Source organism: Nicotiana sylvestris, chromosome 8, assembly GCF_000393655.2.
Source record: "Nicotiana sylvestris chromosome 8, ASM39365v2, whole genome shotgun sequence".
Lineage (NCBI taxonomy): Eukaryota > Viridiplantae > Streptophyta > Magnoliopsida > Solanales > Solanaceae > Nicotiana > Nicotiana sylvestris.
The window spans coordinates 61,834,632-61,859,018 of record NC_091064.1 but is presented as its reverse complement, the minus strand read 5'-3'; the positions used below and the strand labels follow the sequence as shown (position 1 = coordinate 61,859,018).

At 37.2% G+C, this 24,387-nt stretch overlaps 1 protein-coding gene across 1 annotated transcript; it reads right to left on the bottom strand.

The window, feature by feature from the left end:
* Nucleotides 1-212: 212 nt before the first annotated feature.
* On the bottom strand, nucleotides 213-2,693 carry LOC104224449 (expansin-B4-like). The gene is made up of 4 exons (XM_009776106.2): nucleotides 2,478-2,693; nucleotides 1,557-1,672; nucleotides 1,122-1,315; nucleotides 213-739 (listed from the first exon to the last, which is right to left on the bottom strand). The coding sequence occupies exons 1-4, from the start codon at nucleotides 2,659-2,661 to the stop codon at nucleotides 412-414; spliced, it is 822 nt and encodes a 273-aa protein (XP_009774408.1). The 5' UTR covers nucleotides 2,662-2,693; the 3' UTR covers nucleotides 213-411.
* Nucleotides 2,694-24,387: the final 21,694 nt, after the last annotated feature.

Sequence of the window (24,387 nt, the reverse complement as noted above, 5' to 3'; positions counted from 1 at the left end):
GGCTTGAACTCAGGACGTATGTCTACTTTTATACGATAGTGAATTTTATGACGATCGTTTAAATTAATTTAATTAAGTGCTAGAGATTGTACAATTATTTTATCGACTTAATTACATCTTTGATAATTGCAAATAACTATGAGTGGGTCCCAACTGCATGTTAAATTACTTATAGCATATTAAAATTACATACATGCAAATACATGTTCAAATTGTTTGTTCAACGACAAATTTGAAGCTTTTATTCATAAATACATAAATAAAAATGAAAAAACGAGTTTGTCTCTTTTAAATTTTAATTCACACTGGGACAGGGAATGGAAGAGGCAGTAAGACTTGTACCCGCACTTATTGTATACGTAATAAACTTTCACCAATACTACTAAACTATAGACTTTGGTGGTGATTTTGTTAAAAGTTGACGAGCGAACGATAGGATTTGCCTGGGGCCCAATCCACTGGAATCACATTTTCTGCAATAAGAGTCTTCTTCGAATCCAAAGGAGTCAACCTAATGGAAAATGGAGCAATTACTTGTGGGGGTACTAAGTCAATTTTCCAATTTGCTCCCCACGATTGTTTCATTGGAAGCCATTGATCTGAGCCAGAGGGTCGAAGCTCTACTAAATCAAGATCTCCGTCTCCATTTTCAAACTCAATCACACAGCTAAAATAGCTAGGATTAGAGCCAGCGTCGATCTTGAATGTCACTGTTGTTTGCGGATAATTGCAGGAAACTCTGTAAATGATTCATTATAAACACGACAAGATGTTAGAATATACTTCAGTTGAAATCTTTCGTGTGAAAATTTTACCATTTAAAGTGATAGCTAACCTTCTATAATATGTTGAATTACAATGATCATATAAAAAACCTTTACAATGTTTAATGCCAAATGTAAATAACTTAAATCCTTAAATAAAAAAGTATGTAGTATACGCTAGGCGTAATACTGCATAACTACAATACAGATTCTTAGTGCACCACAATTGTATTTTGATGACATAGGATTTGATAATTTATATTATAGGTTTTAAGCCTAGAATACCATTACACCTGGAGAGGAAGAGAAGACACAATTCATAAATAAATATAAAAAATGTAAGAATGGAAGCTTAACCTTTTATATCCAATATTGATAATTCCAGCTCCACGAAATAAATCAGCTTGGCCAGGCTTAGCTAAGGCACCAAAAGCAGTTCCACTTAAATCAAAATGAAAAGGAGCACCGTCGCCGCAAGTGCCTGGGCACTCATCTGTGATTGTCACTGTAATTGGAACCTCAGAACAAGCTAGATTCTCTTTGCATATTACCTACAAAAAGAAACCATGAATTTTTCAGTGCGTGGAGAACTAACTGGTCGTTCTTTTTCTTCCATGCGAACAAAATGGGAAGGATTTAATTTATATACACGTTATAAATAATTTTTACAGAATCCATATTTAACATGTTGACTTTCATGTTACGCAGATAACTAATTCCACTTATAACTATTACAATTTTTTATAGAAATTAAAATTCAAAATGTGAATATCATATACAAAATAGATATACCTGATAGCAGGCTCCACAACCTTTTCCTCCTTTAAAAAGATTGCTATTTCCAGCTGATACCATTGCAGAAAATGGAGGATTTCTTACGTCGTTGCCATATCCACAGGCTCCACCATCTACATAAAGATTAGGTTATTCTTTATAATTAATTTTTTGTTTGGTGATTATGGTGAGCGATAACGTATTAAATATGGCCACGAAGAACTTACGAAAAAAAATTAATTAATCCTAATATCCAAATTGAGGCTAGGATGCAACCATCAAAACATAGAATATAATGGTAGGATTCTTCCACACTCTCACTACCCCTTTCCCCTCTCTTTTTCCTTTTCCATGTAATAATAGGATGGAGGATTAATATTGTACAGGGGTCAGAGTAATTTAGTAACCAATCAGCAAGAACCAAACTGACGGGTTACATTTGGCTTGAATTCTTATATTATTCATTTTTCCGTGAGAATGTATAATTATTATATCGACTGTATAAAACTATTCAATCAATCAATAATCAACTATGTACGCAGTACGCGTTACTGTCAATTAGTTGGAATCATATAAATTCATTTCGCTTTATTTAAGTTCCTCTTATTGAGAGGGTCTATCATGCTTCAAGTACTTTGCTGCCAAAGCGCTGAGTATCGATCTTTTTTTCTATATGAGTTTGGGAACAACTACATGTTCTCATATAATTTGTGTTAGACAAAATAAAAGTAATGAGTATTAAATAAGAAGATTTAAGTTAGAAATAATAAAGGAAGTTATAACAAATTCCATGATAAAAAAAATTATTTTCTTCTTAAAATAGTAATTATATCACATAAAAACAGTCAAAAATGTATTCTAGATCTATATGCAAAGATGCACGTTATATTCATATATTCTTAATTTGCATGTATCTTCATGCATGGGTGTGCATAATACCACTGCCAGCTCCGGCGGGATCCTCGTACCACGTTGCGACGGCGGGTAATAATGGATCTGTTTCAGCCATGGAGACGTTTACTAACTTAGAAGGCACACTAGTACAAGTTTTCAACAATAAACTAAAAATAGCAAGAATGGTAAATAGATAAAAGGAATATTGAGGAATAGAAGGGTACGACATCGTGCTTTTGTTCACAATAAATCAATGTGGTTATTTACTTGATTTTTCACAAAAAGAAGTAAAATATTGTTGGTTTTATATGCAACAGAACCTATGATGTTTACCCCATATAACACCAACACAATCTCATTGAAATCAATCTACGGTTTGTGAAATTTCCGGTGTAAATTCTTGGAATCATTCCTTTTTTTTTGAACATCTAATGAATCTTAGTATAAAATTAGTCTTCCAATTGAATTCAAGAACAGTTTAAATTGTCTTCATGCATGGTTTAATTTGTGAAATTCTCATTGTAAATTCTTGGAAGCATTCCATTTATTTGAACATGTAATGAATATATCTTAGTATAAAAGTAGTCTTCCAACTGAATTCATGAACAGTTCAAATAGTCCTGACTCTTCCACACGAATTAAAAAAAAATGCACATGGAAGGTCTTGGCATTAAATTCCTAGATTAAAGCTCTTTAAGGTTAAGTTTCAAGCCCACTCCTTGACTTTGGAGTAGAAAAAATATATAGCATGTGAATCAAATTTGATAAAACCAATTCCTTGGTAAGTGTTGAATTATAAATTCTTATCTTGTCAACGAAAAACACCTAAGTGTAAAACAGATGTAGTATCCCATATGGCAGCGCTAATGTAACGGCCCGATCGATTGTTTTAATCCTTTTTCCTCTTAAAGAACTTAACTTATAAAATGAGTGTTAGAAAAAGTAACTGAGGGAACTTGAGTGACTTTTGAATAGAACCAATACAAGAAAGAAAGGTGAATTTATGTCGTAAGAGATATACAACTAGCGAAAATTGTAAAAAAAAAAAAAGAGAACAAAAGAAGAAGAAAAAAATAGCAAAAGAAAGAAAAGAAATATGTAGACAAATAAATTGATATCTTGTTCCTTCTAGCGGGGTATGAATTAAACTAATGCTTAAAGAAAGAGGGAGCGTTGATGGGGTGATTTTGTTTGTGAAATTGAAAGTTGGGATTGAAGATATGTGCACTTAAAGTTACTTTTGTGATTTGTTAAAGTGCTTAGGAGGGTTCGCCACTATTTCATATATATATATATATATATATATATATATATATATATATATACCCTTAACCCGCATTACCATCATAAAAAAGTCCTAATTAATTTTTTATCCAGCGAGCCTACAATAGTGGAGATTCACATAATGGGTAAGCCTATAGTACCTTTAGAATACATGTGGCTTCATTGTGAGCAGGGGCGATTTCCTTGATATATGTGAATTCTTAAACTATATTTTATCACGAGATTCAAATGTGTGGATTCTACTTACTCTCCTTAATTTCGCTGTGAGTACACATAATGTCACAAGGGATAAGTAACATTATTAGACTTTTCGGCAATATTGGGTATTCAAGCCATGAGTACATTCTGACATTGAGTTGGTTTTTGAGGCTAGGATTGTTATGGGCATGATGTCTTTGTTTGAATTATTTTACGGTTGGCATAAGAAAAAAGGAAGTATATTTTGAATGCATATGATATGGTTTAATTGTTGCTATCAACCATACTCATAGGTGTAGTGTGCATCGGATGTGTTAAATAAAAAGTGCTCAAAGATAGTATGAATTATTAGTTGACTCGAGGACGAGCAACATTTAAGTGTGGGGTGGTGATATTTGGCGATAAACTCATGCTGGTAGTGTATTGCTCGCCCTACATTTTGGCGTTTTAATGTTGATATGTGCGACTTTTGAGCTTAATTGTGTCGAACTGTTGGAAGATGCAAACCAGTGAAGCTTGCACACAAGGACGCCAAAATATACACAAAAAGAGCACGAAAAGGCAAAAATAAGAGAATGCCAGGAACCGGGCGCTAGGCCAGGCGACACCTGGCTCCTGGAGAGGTAAACTTGGCACGAGCCCTCACACCACGAGGTTGTTTGCTGGCCCCATCCAGGACTCGTGAGTGTTGGGGACTGGAGCCTTTCCTAGTCCATGCACTAAATATTTTCCACTCGATTTTAGACTTGGAGACTCCGACCTTAGCCTATAAACACTCCCTAAACGTGATTAGTGAAGGGTTTGTCAATATTTGAAGGCAGCAAAAGATTAGAAACACGAACGAAGCACGTAATTCATTGAGTCTTCCACCCTTCATCTATTATTCCTACATTTTATGTTTAAAAATAATACTTTGATTATTGTTATGAGCCTGAGTGGCTAAGAACATCATTATTTTGGGTTATGGGTTGTTCTTGACTATTGTTGTTTGATGGTTGATTATTTTGCTTGAGGTATTATATTATTTTATTTATTCAATCTTACACATAATTATTTTACTGTATAGCTAACAGTAGAATACTATCTACAAATAATAGTTGAACTCGAAAGTGTGAACTATAGATTGCATATAAGATTGAATAGAGTATGTTCTTGAATCCGGGCATCGGAGAATCAATTCGCGATTAGGATAGACATATTCTAGTTGGCATGCACGGTTATTTTCGCTGGAGATATGCATGCATTCTTGTTAATTCTGATATGTAGAAGTATAATGTTAGGTTGGATTGAATAGGTGAGCGAAGCGTCGAAAGAGCATCAAGAGTATAGTGAACCTTGTTTACCAATATCTTATATAAATCAAGTAACATAATCAATTGGAAGAACACATTTGGAGAAACATTAATCCCATAAGCCCGGATATTTCCATCTCAATGAATTTTTCCTAAGTGTTTGCTTGTTTTCTTTGCATCCTTGAATTCTTGCTTGTTTCATAATTTCATAGTAATACTTAGTAGTAAAAAACGAAATCATCTTCTTCATAACTACTTGAGCAATTAACTTATAAGTAGTTTAGATTGGACGATAGTTAATCAAAAATCCTCGTGGGACGATACTTTCTTATCACTATATTACTTGTCGACCATGTATACTTGCGTGTGTGTTTGTCCCCAACACATGTACAATTAATACGCAATGGAAACAATAATAGAAATAACAAGGTAGATTAAAAGGGAATACAGTTAGGTTCCTCAATATTACTACTGACCTTTTCTTAATATCTCTGGCCAAGAGGATAAGACAATATCCTCGCAACTAACATAATCAAATCCTAAATCTGCATAATAAAAAGGATTGTGTTTAAGATATCAAATTGTCATGACCCAAAATCCTACCTTGAGGATCGTGATGGAACCTAGTCTCTATGACTAGGTAAGCTAGCACATGATGAGATCAACATAATAAAACAACTTAATTAGTAAATAAAAACTCAAATAATGCCACAACCTAGACGTAAAGTAAATTCAACAGTCATATATCCCCAAAATCGGTAATCAAAATCATAAGCTCTACAAGAAGTACATAATGAGTCTCAACGTATACGTCACTGTTCAGAATACATAAACAGTAAAAAAGAAAAAAAATAGGAGGTGACTCTGAGGCCTGCGAGAGAATCACAAGGTATACTCAGAATTTTCCACAACACTGGCTCGACTCTCTAGCGAACAACACGATCCGAAGTACTTGGATCTGCACAAAAATATGTAGAAGCTTAGTATGACTATACCACAATCGGTACCCAGTAAGTATCAAGAATATCCTCGGTGGAGTAGTGACGAGGTTCAATTCAAGACACTTACTAGAAAAGTAACCTGTGTAGAATATCAACATACAACTAACAACGGAAGACATGACAAAATAAATAACAACAAAGTATAGGCATGTGATAATACGGTAAATTAACCAAAACTCATAAAAACACAAAGTGAAATTATTTGAGGAAAACAATGACATGTTCAAATCATTGACTCGTTCCAACTCATGAATAACATCAAGAATCACTCTGAAGCAGTACATAACATAACTACAAATCACCCTTATGACACCGCGTGAGCTTCGTATTGAAATGTTTTCCCCTATATAGCTATACGAACATAAGCCCCCTTATCTTGCCGTGTGTGAATCACAATGAAGATTTTTTCCCCTTACTTGCAACACGCGCATAAGCCCCCATATCTCACCGCACGCTCATCAATACACACCACCTTTATTTTGCCTCATGTGCATCTCATTCACAACACAACAATCAACTCACACCACACGTGAACATATGCCACAACACCACACAAATAACAGTACCAAAATCACAACAATATATAACTCACAACTCAACAAAAATGTGTACAAGAATCACAACAATAACACAAGGGTGCAAGGAGTTAATCAACGATAAAACATGCTTCATATAGCAAACAAATCCAATTCAAAGCATATAATAGCCTAAGGCCTAATTCGGTAAATTACCACACATACGCGCGTGTACACATTTGTCACCTTATGTAAACGTCGTTTCACATAGTACAAATAATGCAAATTAGACCAAATCCTAAGAGGTAACTCCACCACACAAAGTTAGGCCTGATAGTTAGCCCAATTAGGCCAATTCAATACTCTAAAAATGCTTTTCCTTTAAAATTCACCTCCGCTAGGCTCAAATCTGACAAAAAATGATTTAATAATATCAAGTGATGCAAGAAAAACCAATTTCGGTTAATAAAGTTAAGATCTTTATACAATTCCTCAAAGGTGAACAATGGGCCGGCCCGATCAAAATCCGAGTCGAAGAGTAAATCTCGACTACCCACTACATCATGAATCCATATATGTGTTTGGTTTGCAAATCCGAGTCCAATTCGACTCTCAAATCTCAAATTTTCATTTTTCAAAAGATAGTAAAAATTCCCAAAAATTTCTCTTCAAATCTCATGGATTAGATGTTAAAATTCATAAACAATCATGTTATATCATAAAAATTGAGTCAAAATTATTTACCAATAGCTTTGTATCAAAATCTCCTCCAAAGATCGAATCCCACCGAGTCTAAGGCTCTAAAATGTGATAAAATGAGATTAAGGCACGAAATCTCACACTTTTGTTCAACTTCGGATGACGCAAATGCGACCCCTCACAAATGCAACCATATGATCGCAAAAGTTGTGTCTGTTGAGCACAGGGGATGACGCAAATGCGACATAGACTTTGCATTTGCAAAGTCAGTCCCCTCCGCATAAGCGATCCCCTGATCGCAAATGCAGTCACCCTTGCCCAGATTCCCTATCGCAAAAGCGGACAAAAGTCCCCAAAAGTAACACTCCAGCCCCTAGCCTACCTTGCAAATGCGATACCATCCTCACAAATGTGAATAGGATCTCGTATTTTCCATACCTGCACCATCAACCCAGCACCAGCAAATCTGAAACTCATTCCAAACAGTCTGAAACGCACCCGAAACTCACCCTAGCCCCCAGGGCTCCACAACACACATTCATACAAGTCTAAACACATCATTTGAAATCACTCACTAACTCAATACACAAAGATAACATACATAACCACGAATTGAACACTAAATCACATGGAATCCATAATGAAACTTAAGAATCGCTAAAATCACAACCAAGCGTCTGATTCCTACTAAACCAACTCGGAATGATACTAAACTTTGAACACAAGTTCCAAATGAGAAAACGTATTTATTACAAGTATCGAACCCAAAGTCCGAATCCGATAGCTATATAGTCAAACCATGGGCAAACTTAGTAAATTTGTAAACCTTCAAGTTGCAATCTTTCAGCAAAAAGAGCCAATTCAACCTAGGAACCTCCATATCAAATTCCGAGCATATGCTTAATTTCAAAGTCACCATACGAACCTATTGAAACCACCAAAATACTGTTCCAGAATCGTTTTTATGAAAGTCAAACCTCGGTCTATTTCCAACTTAAGCTCCCAATCTGAGAACTAATTATTCCAAATCAATCCAAAACCTCCTCGAAACGAAACCAACCATCCTTGTAAGTCATAAAACCACAAATACACATACAGGAAACTTCTAAAAGGGAAATGAGTCCCAACTTCACAAAACAAGTGGTCGGGTCGTTACATTCTTCCTCTCTTAAACAAATGTTCATACTCGAACAAGAATAAAGACATACCTGAAGTACCAAAAAAGATAAGGATAACAAATGTATATCATTCTCGGTTTTCCAAGTCGCCTCCTTGATTGGTTGACCTCTCTATTGAACCTTCAACGATGCGATGTTGTTCGACCTCAACTTTTGAACCTGCCTAACCAAAATAGCCACCAGCTCCTTGTCATGACCCAAGTTCGCCCTCCGTGAATTGTCATGACGACACCTAGTCTCTACGACTAGGTAAGCCTAACAATTGCATAAAAAGAACCAAACTGCAGAAAAAATAATAAAAACTGAAGATAAACAAGTATAGAAGTGTTTAAGATGCCGCTCGGAATATACTAATACAAGATCTAAAAAAAAACTGAACAATTCCCATTACCCGAAATCTCATGAAATCACAAGCTATGAATAGTACATTGTGCTCTAACTCCAGAATGTCTAAATCAAGATAAATACATAAGGGCTAAAACTATAAGAGATAGTGAAAAGGGACTCCTCGGTCTGCAGATGCGACAGATATACCTTGAAGTCTCTAGAGGATCGCCTCGCCTCAAAGATAGTAGGACTGAGTCAAAGTACCTGGATCTGCAGATGAAAAACATGCACAGAAAGGGCATGAGTACAACACATCGGTACCCAGTAAGTGCCAAGCCTAACCTCGATCGAGTAGTGACGAGGAAGGTCAGGGCCCTACTGATTATGCTGAAAAAACGAAGTAAAACAGTATAGAATGTGAAAATGTAATTAAATGCTAACAGTATGAAGTAACACAGGATAATAAGAACAACAACAACTATAACGGATACAAAATAATCACAGAAGGAATAGAACTCAACACAGAGATAACAACCGGGGATCTCTTAGTATCCCGAGGATCTCTTAGTATCCTCAATATATGTGCTGGGGATCTCTCAATATCCTGAGGATCTCTTAGTATCCTCAATATATGTGTTGGGGATCTCTCGATATCCCGAGGATCTCTTAGTATCCTCAATATATGTGTTGGGGATCTCTCGGTATCCCGAGGATCTCTTAGTATCCTCAATATAAGTGCTGGGGATCTCTCGGCATCCCGCACTATAGTCCAAGTCATTATGTGCATGGGATCTCCCAGAACACAAATCCATAGTCCCAAAGTAAACAGGTAGGGGGGTCTCCTAGGATACCGTCCCGTAGTCCCAAAGTAAACACACATCAGCAACACGAAGAATACTCAATTCAATTCAAATTTCATAACAAGTAAAATAGGTATTTCTAACCTAGCATGCTGCACATAATCCAAATAAGGCACTTTGAGCAAGTAAAGCAATTAAGTCAATTAGACATGCTTCCCTAAGCTAACAACATGCTTAAATTGCAAGTAGTACAAACAGGAAAGGAAACACAATTATAGTTACTTAATGAAAATAGGATTTTCAACAATTAGCACAAGTATGCACTCGTCACCTCACGTACAAGGCATTTCAAGTATCAACAATACCAAATCCTAAAGGGAGTTCCCCCACACAAAGTTAGGCAAGCCACTTACCTCGAACCGACTCAAAAATCAACCCGAAACCACGCTTTTGCCACGAGTACTTGACTCCAAATGGCCCAAATCTATTCAAATCAATTGCATAATGTAAATATAACTTCAAGTAACTTATTTCACTTATTAATTCTAAGCTAATACGCGAAATTAGGAAAAATGACCAAAACGCCCCCGGGCCCACATCTCGGAATCGGGTAAAATTTACAAATTCAGAATCCTCATACTCTCACGAGTTCATTTATACAAAAATCATTCCAATCCGAAATCAAATTCTAAATCAAAACCCCAAAATTAGGCCTAAGAACTTTTCCCAATTTTTCTCCAAACTTTCACTCCAAATTCGAATTCAAAGGATGAATTTAAGCATAGATTCGTAGAAATTAATCAAAACCGAGTAAGAATTACTTACCCAAAACACCCAGGTGAAAATCTCTCTCAAAATCGCCAATCCCAAGCTCCCAAATCAATTTTCCAAGTTTTGAGACTAAACCCTCGTTTCTGCCCTTTTCTAACCAGTGAAACTGCATCTGCGGCTCTGGGACCGCTCCTGCGGTCCCACTTCTGCGAAGACCAAGTCGCACCTTCGAATTTTCATTAAACGGGGACTTTCCGCACCTGCAACTTCTTTTCCACAGATGCGATACCGCTTTTGCGGTGACTGGGATGCATCTACGATCAAATCCCATTTCGCCTCAAACCGCATCTCGGTACTTCAACTGCTTTTGTGGTGCCGCACCTGTGGTCCAATACACGCAGGTGGGATTATGATAGGTTCAACCAACTTCATATTTCTCCTAAGTCCAATTCAGCTTTTATTAAGCACCCGAAACTCACGCGAGGCCCCCGGGACCTCAACCAAACATGCCAACCAATCCTAAAACATCATACAAACTTATTGCAACCCTCGAATCACATCAAACAATGCTAAAACCACAAATCACTCTCCAATCCAAGCCTAAAGATTTCTAAAAATTCCAAATTTCGCTTTCGATCAAAAATTCCATCAACCCTCGTCCAAATGACCTGAAATTTTGCACACACGTCTCAAATTACACAACGGACCTACTCCAACTTTTAAAATTCTATTCCGACCCCGATATTAAAATCTCACTATCGAACCAGAAACTTCAAAATTTTAACTTTCGGCATTTCAAGCCTAAATATGCTACAGACCTCCAAAACACAATCCGAACACGCCCCTAAGCCCGAAATCACCCAACGGAGCTAACAGAATCGACGTAATTCTATTCCGAGGCCGTCTTCACACTGCTCTGACTACGATCTAAATTTTAAAGCTTATGCTCTCTTTTAGGGACTAAGTGTCCCAAAACACTCCAAAATCCAAAACGAATCCTCCCGGCAACTCACAATAGTAGAAATAAATACGGGGAAAGCAGTTAATAAGGGATTGGGGAGTTAATTATTATAACTACCGGCCGGTTCATTACACTCCTCCACATAGGTCAAATCCTTGTCCAAATCATTTTGCACGGCTCTCCAAAAATGCAATGTGAACTGAGTGCCTCAATCCGAGATAATAGACACCGACACACCATGAAGGTGAACAATCTCACTAACATAAATTTAAGCTAGCTACTTTTAAGAGTAGGTAGTCATGATTGGAATTAAGTTAGAAGACTTGGTCTGTCTGTCTGTCTAGAATGACCCACACAATGTCGAATCTCCTTATGGTCCATGTAGACCAACTACAAAATAAATAGTGATATGCTCCCACTTCATCTCCAAAATATCAAGCCTCTGAAGTAAACCACCCTTTCTTTGATCGTACTTAACCACTGATAATTCAAACACTGAGCTACATACTCCAGAATATCTTACTTTATCCTTCTCCACCAGTAATGCTGCTTTAAATCATCGTACATTGTTACGATGCTCGGATGAATAGAATACCGTGAACTATGGGCCTCCTCAAGAATTAGGTCCTGCAACCCATCAGCATTGGGCACACAAATCTAGCCATGAACCTTCAACACCTCATCATCACCAATATTCACCTCCTTGGCATCATGATGACATACAAATCCACTACTAAAAAGTAAATGGACACGGTCACATGCAATATAATTTACTCAACTAAGAGTCGGGATCGAATCCCATAGAGAACAATATGTAGGCGATTTGGAATGTAAAAGAATTATCTCTTGTTATGCAATGCCAAACACTTAGAATTGTTTTGAGAAAATATATATAGTGAAATGCAAAAATGTAAACTAACCTAGAAAGCAAGTAAATTGATCAATGGCTACAAGTATGGATACATGGGGAATTACACTCAAGTAACGATATAATGTATTTCACGATTTTACAAATATGAACGAGTTTATGTTAATTAGCCATAGATAATAATTCTATATTAGCTTCTTTGAAAGGCTAAAAATACTTCCAATTAAATTATCCCTAAATCAATTAAGAGATTAAACACACCCGAATATGGCTACAAGTAGTTCAATCCTATTCCTAGGTAGAATCTATAAAATGAGGGTTAAAGCCTCAAGCTCTTGTTAATTAATCTTTTCCAACCCCAAATAATCTTTCCCAAAATTAATTTGAAGTTAATGGGAGAGTCCTAGGGTTAGCTAATCCCTTTGGAAAGATTAAAGATCAAGAATAGTTAAAGAAACACTAACTCACTTCATAAAAGATAAAAAATCATTCAATACATAAGCACAAAAAGATATTTAATCCACACTTTAATTATGAATATTCCTATAAATAAGATTCAAGTGTTGAAATAAATAATATACACTTAGATATTGAATACAAAGCAAGGAAATGAAGAAATGAATACAAATTATTAAGAAATTCTTAACAAAAATCTTCAAATCTTCAAAACCCAAGTGTATGTGCAAAAACCCTAGCTTCCAAACTTGTTCTCTCTACTCTTAGGACTAAAAATTAAGCCTATGATGTTTTACAAATGAGCTGGTTTGTGCATTAAATGGTTTGGGGTAAAAATCATGAAATTCTAGAAATGCCCAATTTCTTCTTCGCGTTCGCGACTATACCTTCGGGTTTGTGAAGGTTTGTTTCCTTCAGCTTCGCGTTCGCGATTGGTCTATTGCATTCACGAAGGTTTCAGTTCTGCTGCTTCGCGTTCGCGATGTGTACTTCACATTCTCGAAAGTGTGGCTTTGTGCTTCTTCGTGTTCGCGATGGACCTTCACATCCGCGAAGGGTAAATACTGGGTAGATTTCCATTGGGTATTTTTGCTCATTTTTGACTCATTTTCACTTGGTTTCTTTACCATCACTTCTAAATCACATACAACTTGTAAAATAGAAGTAAATGACATTAGACACATGATTTTATCAACCAAACATAGCAAAAATGTAAATTTAAAGACGAGATAAGTTGGTAAAATACCCACTTATCAAACCCGTAGACTTAAACTATTGCTTGTCCTCAAGCAATTCAACAACTAAGGACATATTTCAATAAAATCATCAACTAAGCTTAGTGACATACCAAACATCATTTCAAGTGAAAAATGTTCAAATTAAACATAATCTAGTAACTTCGATTGGTACAAACAATTAATCTAAAGCATACGAATCACCAACTTCTCACAAAATTCATTTCAATTCAAGTGCTCAAACACCACATTAATAAAAGTGGCAACAAATCCATGACACTAAAGCTTCAAAATTTGCCTCATTATCACAAATAATTTTCATTTGGTCATTCCTCCAATTGGAGATTGGATTAAGTTCACAACTCAAACTTTTCATGTGCCCTCATACTTATGAGAGAATCCCAAATTATAAATTGCAATTTAAAAACACATGGGATATCAAATGGAAAGAATTAACTCACTCTCCAAAGATATTCAAATGCAAAAACGTAGTGTCATAGGCTTGCCCTTAATTTAATTCGCCGCCTATTCAAGAACATTCGGTTGGAGATCCCCTAAGGACTTTTGGAGCTTGTAATATAGGTCTAGGTAAGGGTTGGATAAGCATTTGGGATACAAGTGACTACACCCTCCTTGAATACTACTCATATTTGTCTTTCTTTTTGCACTTTGCTACTTTTTAAACCACTTAGCCCTTATTGGCATCTAGTTACTAACATAGAAACACCTTAAAGTACTTCTCTAATTTTCTCAAAACTCCATACTTGTATATATATACATATTTTTCTCTCTCTTTTTTTGTATAGCTATTTTCTGTTGGAGCTTGAGTAATTTCATAAGAACACTTTGAGGTATATGTTTCTACACTCAATGTACAACCTTACCAATTTCCAACTTGACACCAACACCCCCAACTTAGGCTTTTAACTTCATTCTTAATATTCAAGGAGGGACGAGTTCCAAAGAGGGAATTATTTCACAAAAGGGTAAAGGTTTGTAATGAGGTAGCAAAAGAAAAGGTTAAAGGCTCAAATGCAATAAATTAGTGATGATATTTATGCAATAGTAGGCTTGAAAGGCTTTTTCAAAGATCACAAAGAATGTCTAAGGTCATCCCTCCAACCAAACATAATTAATATTAGCATTCTAAAACCAACCGGGCAAGTTCTAGACTACAAATAATGCAAAAGAATTTACAACAAATCTCACCACACATGGCACATGCAAACTCGAGTGACATATAAATCCAAAATTCAATTAAAACCAATGAACCCAAAGAAAATCATATATAGCCTAAAAGATTATTTAATGAATCAAAGAGCCAAAAATAGACCCTAAAAATCACAACAAGGATTATCACTTCAATCATTTTTCATTTTCAAGATCAAAACTACATATGCCAAAGTTTAAATTATGTTGGTACCAAAAAAGCCACACGTTGGTTTATGGACAAAAGATTACACCCAATAACCAATTTATTCACTACTAGCTACTAAACTAAAAAAACAAATATTTACCTAAAAAAAACTAAACAAGACTAACCCCTTAAGAAAGTTATCACGCCATCCATCATAGGGATAAGTCACCCGGTTCGACACAAATTATTTTCTTGGGAAAGAACCGCGGCATAAAGAAAAATCAAGGATTTTAATTAATACTACTACAGGTAAAAAAAATAGTAAAATAAGAACATAATAAATACCAAAAAAACAAATATTATCATGCTAGAATTAAACTTCAAATTATAGTTAATAAACTAAAACATCGACCAATTTAAACAAGTTAAAACAAAAAATGTTCATGCTCCACATATATCTATCATATATAAATGAGTCACCCCTAACCTAAAGTGATGCACTGTCCTCAATGCAACTAATCAAAATAAGATAAAATGAAGGAAGTGCTCCCTGAAACCGCATAATTCGGATCTGGAGGTGGTGGGAAATTTGAACTCCAAATCTGCATCATCATCGTCCTCTGATTCATGTGAGCCATAAAATGAACTCAACTTGTGCATCACTTGAAAAAATTTGTTTTTCTTATTCTCATGCTCCTTGAACTTTCTCTGCCTCTTCTCAATCTTCCCTTGCCCGTGGCTCATATTCTCCAACCTAGTTTTCGTGGACTCCACCTTGCCCGTGATTGCCTATTGCTCTTTGACCACATCATCCATGGATAGTGGGGCAGTAGCACCAGTACATGTACTAGCCCTAGGTGGGGCAGTAGGAAGGCTAGCTCTAAGCTGCCTAATATGCACATCTACTCCATGTATCTGACTGGATAAGTGGCACATAGTGTGAGGGCTAGACTGGAGTGGTCCCATGTGTTCAAATGACCCTTGTGCAAGTGCAAATGTTCCGGCAGGATCAGTAGTGGTGTCAGAGATTGCCCAAATGAAGAGGATGTAACATCAATCCTGCTTTTTTTCTACTTGTCACTAGGTCCCCTTTTCAGCAAAGGATGGATCATTGGCTTTCCCGGACCTTTCTCGACATCATTTGGGCATTTAATCACCCCAACATCATAGCATAGTCGAGTGATCAAGGATGGGAAGAATAGGCTCTTGGACCTCCCAATGGTGGCTTCCTCAATTTCTCGAACAATGTGCTCCCCCCACGTTCACAAGTAGTCCATCTATGATAGATACAATTATCAGTGCCCTCTCTAGTGTCACATCAATGTCATTTGTAGAGGGAAAGACTCTTGTGCAGAAAATAGAGAGCCACGTCTTTACCTCACCCGTGAAATCATGAGAATCAACTCCCTTGTGCACTATCATCCACTTCGGGGTAACCCCATCATGCAATTTGTCCACTAGCCACTGGTTTCCTCCTACTCTAGATCTGTCTTTGTAGACTTCATTATCGACATTGAGAAGGCCATAAATTTCGTTGATTATCTCAGGGCTGAAATGGACTTGCACGCCCCGCATAGTAGTACCTAAGGTACCTTGGAAGTCGGTCCTCAAGGCGTTTGCATAAAGTTCCAAAACTATTGTGTGGTTGGCATCATTTGGTTGCTCGACAAAACAAATCCACCTACTTTCTATCAACTATGTGTAGAAGCCCGACATTTTAGCTTCAACATTTTCCATGTTTATGTCTCTTTCCTGGACGATGGTCTTTGACAAGAGTTCATCATATTTCTGCTCACATTTTGCAGATAGAAACTGGTCATGATCAAAGGGTTCCTCTTGTTCAACTTCGAAGACATATTCTTGCTCAATTTCATTATGTTCTGGATCCATTATATGCCCAATGTACCAACAAAATAGACCAACAATGTTAAAATCTCATGTAGACACTTAAAAAATGTATTAGGAAGTATTTAGGCCAAAGAAATGGGTGAAAAAGGTTCCGAGCAGAGTTGTGCAAAACTACTATTTTTCGCCAATTTTGGGACTGACAGTGGTTCTACTCGCGTTCGTGAAGAGCAAAGTTTTTTTGCCCAGATTTAGACCTTCGCGTTCGCGAAGGTCAAATAGATTTTGCCCCAGAGATTTGCCTTCGCGTTCGCGAGAAAACCCTCACGTTCGCGAAGGTCATCTTCCTCACCCAAACCTATTTTTCTTTCAGGCATTTTGTCAAACAATGTATGTGCCCTCTTTTCTTTCTCATTTTTCAATCAACATTGGCACACGTCTTGCCCAAAATTTTTTCTCTAACAATCACAAATTTTCACTCAACCAACCTCACCCAGCAAGCACAACAAATTTCACACACGAATTTGACATTTAAGACTTCAAATTTTTGAACCTAAAGCACCAATCAACTGTTCTTTTCTTCTATTGTTTCACACCAAGAAAGAGAAGAAATATTTAATGTCATGACCCAAACCAATGGGCCGCGACGGGTGCCTGAGTCCTGCCTGTCAAACACCCCTAAGCATGCGTCTAAGATACGAACCTGAATAACATCTGCTGAGTTATGAAAAAACATAAAAGAAGGAAACCTGCCTTCAAGGAATATGTACGTATACATGCAGAATACAGTGGGCAAGACGGCAAGGCTGCTATAGACAACTATACATCCAAAACTGAAAGCCGTCAAGGCCTCATACAACCCAACTAGACATACTGTCTAAAGACCTCTAATTAAAACATAACTGTACACAAACGGGATTGAGCCACTTCATACCCATATATATATATATATATATATAACTATATGTATGTATTGTACCAAACTCAAAATTAGCTCCGAATCAAGTGGAGCACGCCAATTCTCGCTGATCAAGAATCCTAAGAAGGGGATCGTCAGCTTACCTACCTGCACCTGCGGGTATGAAACGCAGGCCCCGTGAAATATGGAGTCAGTACAACAATGTACTGTGTATGTAAGGCATGATTTTTTTTACGTAAAAGACATAGATGAAACATGGAATACAGAAACACATCTATAAATCTGAATAACTTTATAAATTTTGAAACGTTTATAATGTCATGCACATGCGTATAAATGTCGTGTCATGCATAGGTATGGGTGTACATAATATCATCAAGCCACTGAGGGCATCCCATCATATCGTCTCGGCCACTGTGGGCAACATCATCAACATATACCAACTGATTAGGTGGTGGTGCGTATATAACGCCGTAACCTGTTCCCATATCCCATATACATATATTTACATATATATGCGTGTATAATGCCATCTGATCATGGATCAATGCACATGAGTGAAATGCATGAAAAATATGTAATAATCTCAATATTTATTACGAATAAACTTTTCCAATTGCGTATTATTATGCGATCTAGGAAGAGAAAATAATAATAATTTTCATGAGGAATAAAGAATATAGACACCCCAAATAATTCTATGAATAGAGTAATTTATGGAAACTGTGTGTTTGCTCGTTTCTTCAGTATAATTTGGACCATGCCAAAAGAAAGAAGGGAGTGCCTTAACATACCTCGAGTAGGAAAAACTCCGTATAATACTTCGTTGGAAAACCTTCGTTGATTGAATGAAATTTGCCTTTGTTCTTTAAAAATTCATGGACGAAAATATTTTCTGGTTCCTAAAAATTTTGGAACGAATAACATTGAATTCATTTGATTTTTGGAGGAAAACGTTTCTGGTTCTTCTTAAGTTTGAAAGAATAACATTGACTTTATTTGATTTTGGAGGAAAACGTTTCTGGTTCTTCTTAAGTTTGAAAGAATAACATTTGAATTCATTTGATTTTGGAGGGCAACATTTCTGGTTCTTTTTAAGTTTGAATGTATATCATTTGAATTCATTTGATTTTGTAGGAATCACGTTTAGTTTGGAAGGAAATAGGTTTCTGCTTCTAATGTTGAAGCCAAAGACATAATGTGTCTTTCTATGGAATTGCTTGCTAAGTTTCTAAAATTGATCCCAAGTCTTATTTGCTAAGGCTTAGTCATGTCTTAGTCATGCTCATAATTAGCCATTTGACAAGAGTGACTACTTAGTCATTTCCAATCTTGTGGCTTCTTGACACGTGGGGTGAGGGGAGGGATATTAATTTTTTATCCACTTATTAGTTAACTGGGTAATGTCCTGTTACCCGGTAATTAATCAATTACCTGCATAATTTAAAAATTACCACAAATTACTTAAAATTTTATTTATTTTTAAAAATACTTCATATATACTTTATATATTATACTACCGTGGTCACATGGTACCTTGCATGGTACTAGTTCATAATTATCGGGTATTGTCGCTCGACCCGTATTTTATTCCAAATTGTCCACTTTCAACGAAACTCGTTTTCTTTAATCCGTGTACCCCTTTATCCTTCATAACACTTATTTATCGCCTTTTAAAAATAACATAAATACGTTAACGTCAAGATGATCTCATCACCGAGTCCACGTCGGTTAACCGAAGATGAAACTTTTAACGTACGAAAATGTGAGATGTAACATCCTTCCCCCCTTAGAAACATTCGTCCTCGAATGTTCAACTCCCCACGATCTATATAACTTTGGCAAGATCGTATCTATAACAACACTACCAACTCTCCCCGTAGAAACTTAATAACCCAACACAAGAATTTATACACATACCTTATGATTATGACATGTTAGTCGGATCCTTTTCTTGAGGAGGAAATAAGTAGGAATATCTAGACTTCATGTCTTCCTTAGACTCCCAAGTCACATCTTCCACATTATTGTTTCTTCAAAGTACTTTCACCGAAGCTACGTCTTTAGTTTTTGATCTTCGAATCTGTCCATCTAATATAAAAATGGGAGTTTCTTTATACAATGGATGCTCTGTGACCTGAATGTCGACAACTAACACAATTCTGGAAGGATCTTCGATACATTTACGGAGCATAGACACATGAAAGACTGGACATACAGACTCCAAGTCCGAAGACAAGTCTAACTTATATGCTACCTAGCTTACTTTGCGTATGATCCTCTATGGTCCCATGTACTAAGGGGTAAGTTTTCCTTTCTTTCTAAACATCATGACAACCTTCATCGGTGATACCTTTTTGGAATACCCAGTCGTCCATCTAATATTCCCAGTGTTGTCGTCGATTATCCGCATAATCCTTCTGACGGCTTTGAGCTGCCAATAGCCTTTCCTGTATAAGCTTAATTCTCTCGATTGCCTGCTGTACCAATTCTGGTCCTACTAACTTAGTTTCCCCAACATCAAACCACCCTATAGGCGACCTACACTTCCGTCCAATAAAGAGCTTCGTATGTAGCCATCTGAATACTACAATGGTAACTATTATTATATGCGAACTCAATAAGTGGCAAATGATCATTCCAACTACCTTTGAAGTCTATTACACAAGCTCGTAACATATCCTCCAGGGTTTGAATAGTACGCTCAGCCTGTCCATCTGTGTGGGGATAAAATGTTGTACTAATACTTACTTGAGTCCCCAATCCTATTTGGAAGGACCTCCAGAAGTTAGCTGTAAATTGATCTCCTCTATCCGAGATAATAGATACAGGGACACCATGCAGTCGTATTATTTCCTTAATATAAAGTCTTGCATAATCCTCTGAGGAATATATAGTCCTAACGGGCAGAAAATGGGCTGACTTTGTAAGCCTATCAACAATCACCCATATTGAATCAAACTTATGCTGGCTACGAGGTAAACCTACGATGAAGTCCATATTGATTACTTCTCATTTCCAAGTCGGAATCTCCATAGCCTGCAATAATCTACTGGGTTTTTGATGTTCAATCTTAACCCATTGACAGTTAGGACGCTGAGCAACAAATTCTGCTATATCCTTTTTCATTTTGTCCCACCAATATACTTCCCTGATGTCATGATACATCTTTGTCGCTCGTGGATGGATAGAATAATGAGAATAGTGAGTTTCTCCCATAACCTGCTGACGCAACCCTGCAACACTAGGCACACATAATCGTCCTCGATATCTGAGGACCCCATCTTCTATAATTTCAAACGGTGTCTTCTTCTTCTTCTGAAGGGTGGTATCCCTATATTGAACTAACACAGGATCCTCGTACTAGCATTCCTTTACTTCATTTACTAAAGAGGATGTTGTCGTATCCTGAAGAGTAATTCTAACATCACTTAAGTCCAGTAACCGAACTCTAAGACTAGCTAGCTGGTGAACCTCATGGGCTATTCCCCTCTTTTCTGGCTATAAATACCATAGGTTACCCATAGATCTACGGTTGACGCCGTCCCCAGATGGTATAAAATATCAACATCATAGTCTTTAAGTAGATCCAACCATCTCCTTTGACGTAGATTCAATTCCTTTTTCTTGACGAAGTTCTGGAGGCTCTTATGATCCATATAGATATCAACATGAATATCCTACAAGTAGTGCCTCCACATCTTTAGTGCATGAATATTTGTGGCTAACTCTAGATGGGTCGAGTAATTCTTTTCATGTTTTCTTAGCTGTCTATAAGCTACAACCTTACCATGCTGCATCAACACACAACCCAATCCAATGCATGAAGCTTCACAGTAGATAACCTAACCATTAGTCCCTTCTAGGATTGTTAGAACCGGTGCTGAAGTTAATCTGTCCTTCAATGCCTGGAAACTCCGTTCGCAAGCATCGGTCCATTGAAACTTAGCTCCCTTCTGAGTTAACTTCCATGGGTATCCTAATCTTTTACAATTCAGGAAATTCCCCTCTTTGGAGGCCCGAACTTCATCCTTTATCCATCACAATTATGTCCTTATCCTACTATTAGGGTAATATTTCATCTATTCTAAATGTTAATAGTCTTAGACTCCTTTACGTTCTTTCAGGCTATACTGAGCCTTCTGTAACTTAGAGAAATCATCATCTTTCTTATGAACTTACTCCCAAGGACTTATCCATTCTCGTTATCTTTTTCATTCATCTTTTTGTCCTTCCTAATGTCTTCCTAAAACCTTGTTGCTCTACCATACTTTAGCTTTGCGACCTACACATATCTATTTATACTTATTTGCAACCTTTCATCAACTTACTTGCATCATAAATTTCCTTATATTATTCACGAACATTAAGAAAGACACCACATACTATTTTGGTAGAAGCTTCTTAGAAGAGAAGAAAATTCCATTATAAGTTTCTTGTAATAACCTGCAAAACGGAGAAGCTACTAACCTCCGTCGGTGTTGTGGGTCTAGGCCAAGTCTTCAATGCCTCACTCTTTTGTGTATCCACCCGGATGCCTTCACCCGAAATAATATGCCTAAGGAAGCTATAGAGTTAAACTAGAATTCACATTTAGAGAATTTTGCATACAACTTCCCCTTTTCTAGAACTTTGGGTACAATACGCAAGTGATCTGCATGCTCAGCCTCTGAACGAGAATATACCAATATATATCGATGATAAATACGATTACGAATAGATCTTAAAAAGGGCCTGAAAACACGGTTCATCGAATCTATGAATGCTGCTGGGGCATTGGTCAAACTGAACGACATAACATGAAACTAAAAGTGCCCGTATCCGGTCCTGAATGTTGTCTTCGGAATATCTTCCTCCTTAACCCTTACCTGATGGTACCCGGTCCTCAAGTCTATCTTTGAAAAACACCTGGCACCTTGTAACTGATCAAATAAATCCTCAATCCTCGAGAGCGGGTACTTATTCTTGATCGTCACTTTATTCAACTGCCTATAATTAATACACATTTCTAAGGGACCATCCTCCTTTCTCACAAACAACACAGGTGCTCCCCATGGTGACGTACTAGATCTGATAAAACATTTTTCAAGCAAGCCTCTTAGTTGTTCCTTTAACTTGTTCAGCTCTGCGGGGGCCATTCTATAGGGGTGGAATAGATATTGGATGAGTATCTGGTAGTAGGTCAATTGCAAACTCAATTTCTCGCTCTGGCAGAAGGCCTAGAAGTTCATCGGGAAAAACATCGGGAAACTCACTAACCACTGGGATGGACTAAATGGTTGGTGACTCTACTTCCGTATCCTAAACCAGAACTAAGTGATAAATACAACCCTTTATGATCATCTTCCTTGCCTTGAGATAAGAAATAAATCTGCATTTCGGCGACGCCGTATTACCTTCCCACTCCAAAACAGGCTCCCCTGAAAAATGAAATTGGACTATCTTTAATCTACACTTGATATTAGCATAACAAAAGGCCAACCAATCCATATCCATTATAATATCAAGTTCTACCCAACCAAACACCACACCTTATCCTTGTTAATTATCAAATCTATCACGGGCCATTTCGGGCGAGATCCATATATATAGGTAACAATATTAAAACTTAACCCGTATAACTAATTTAGAAAAAGGTTTATATACATTGGGGTCAACTAGGCCATAGACATGTCATACCCAAAACTATATACAGGATACTGCCTGCAAAACCTCTAAGTAGGCATAACCATAATATATATAAGTCGGGACGGGGCTCCCTACATTCTCATAAAATAACCAAACACATTTAGAACCCTGACTTGGTAATATTCGAAGAAGAGGTGGAACTCACCAACCGAAAACTGACACTTGGAGGAAGTCTATAGTAGAGGGTCCTTGACTCGTCCTCTATAAGAACCTCGATCAGACACACTTCGAAGCGAAATATTCATGTCCTTACCAGTTACCTCCCTCATCTTGGCCTGACTACTATCTTCTTCCTCTGCGTACCCCATAACATATAGCGATGAACCTTGATTGACGGACTCCCAAGACTGTGGACTATCCGGAATCTCAGAAGAGCTAGTGTCCGCAAATACCTTGACATAGTTTTGAGCCTAAGGGATCCGGGCTATGCTAATCCATGCACTACTCCCCTTATACCCTGATCAACGGGCTGTGAAACTAAGGGCCTTGGTGAGGTTGGAACTCCTCTCACCCCATCTATTGCCGGAGTGGTCGAAACAACTCGAATGGATAACTCATATGGATCCTCCTCAATAGAACCCATGATCTCCGATGGGTCTGAATCCATAGTATAACTTATCTCTCTTTCTAACACCTTCATAGCCTTCTGACCCATGCTAGAAGTTGTAGTCTTTGGAGGCATCGCTGAAAATATAATGCATCGTTAGGAACATGAATGTTATATCACACGATCTAAGATAAGAAGAGAGGATAACATCCTATATGTCCTGTAGCCTCTTGTCTATAAGTGTGGTGCACAACACATCCATAAATAAGACTCTACTAGACACGGTCTGTAGACAACCCTAAGACAGAACTACTATGATACCACTTTTATCACGACCCAAACCAATGGGCCGCGACGGGTGCTTGAGTCCTACCTGTCAAATACCCCTAAGCATGCGTGTAAGATACGAGCCTGAATAACATCTGCTGAGTTACGAAAATAACATATAAGAAGGAAACCTACCTTCAAGGCATATGTACGTATACAAGCAGAATACAGTGAGCGAGCCGGCAAGG

Excerpts from the sequence above, each read along its gene's own strand:
- LOC104224449 (XM_009776106.2), bottom strand. The coding sequence starts at position 2,661 with ATGTCGTACCCTTCTATTCCTCAATATTCCTTTTATCTATTTACCATT. Across the intron at positions 1,673-2,477 it reads TCCCGCCGGAGCTGGCAGTG|ATGGTGGAGCCTGTGGATAT; the intron begins GTATTATGCACA and ends ATCTTTATGTAG. Across the intron at positions 740-1,121 it reads ATCAATATTGGATATAAAAG|AGTTTCCTGCAATTATCCGC; the intron begins GTTAAGCTTCCA and ends AATCATTTACAG.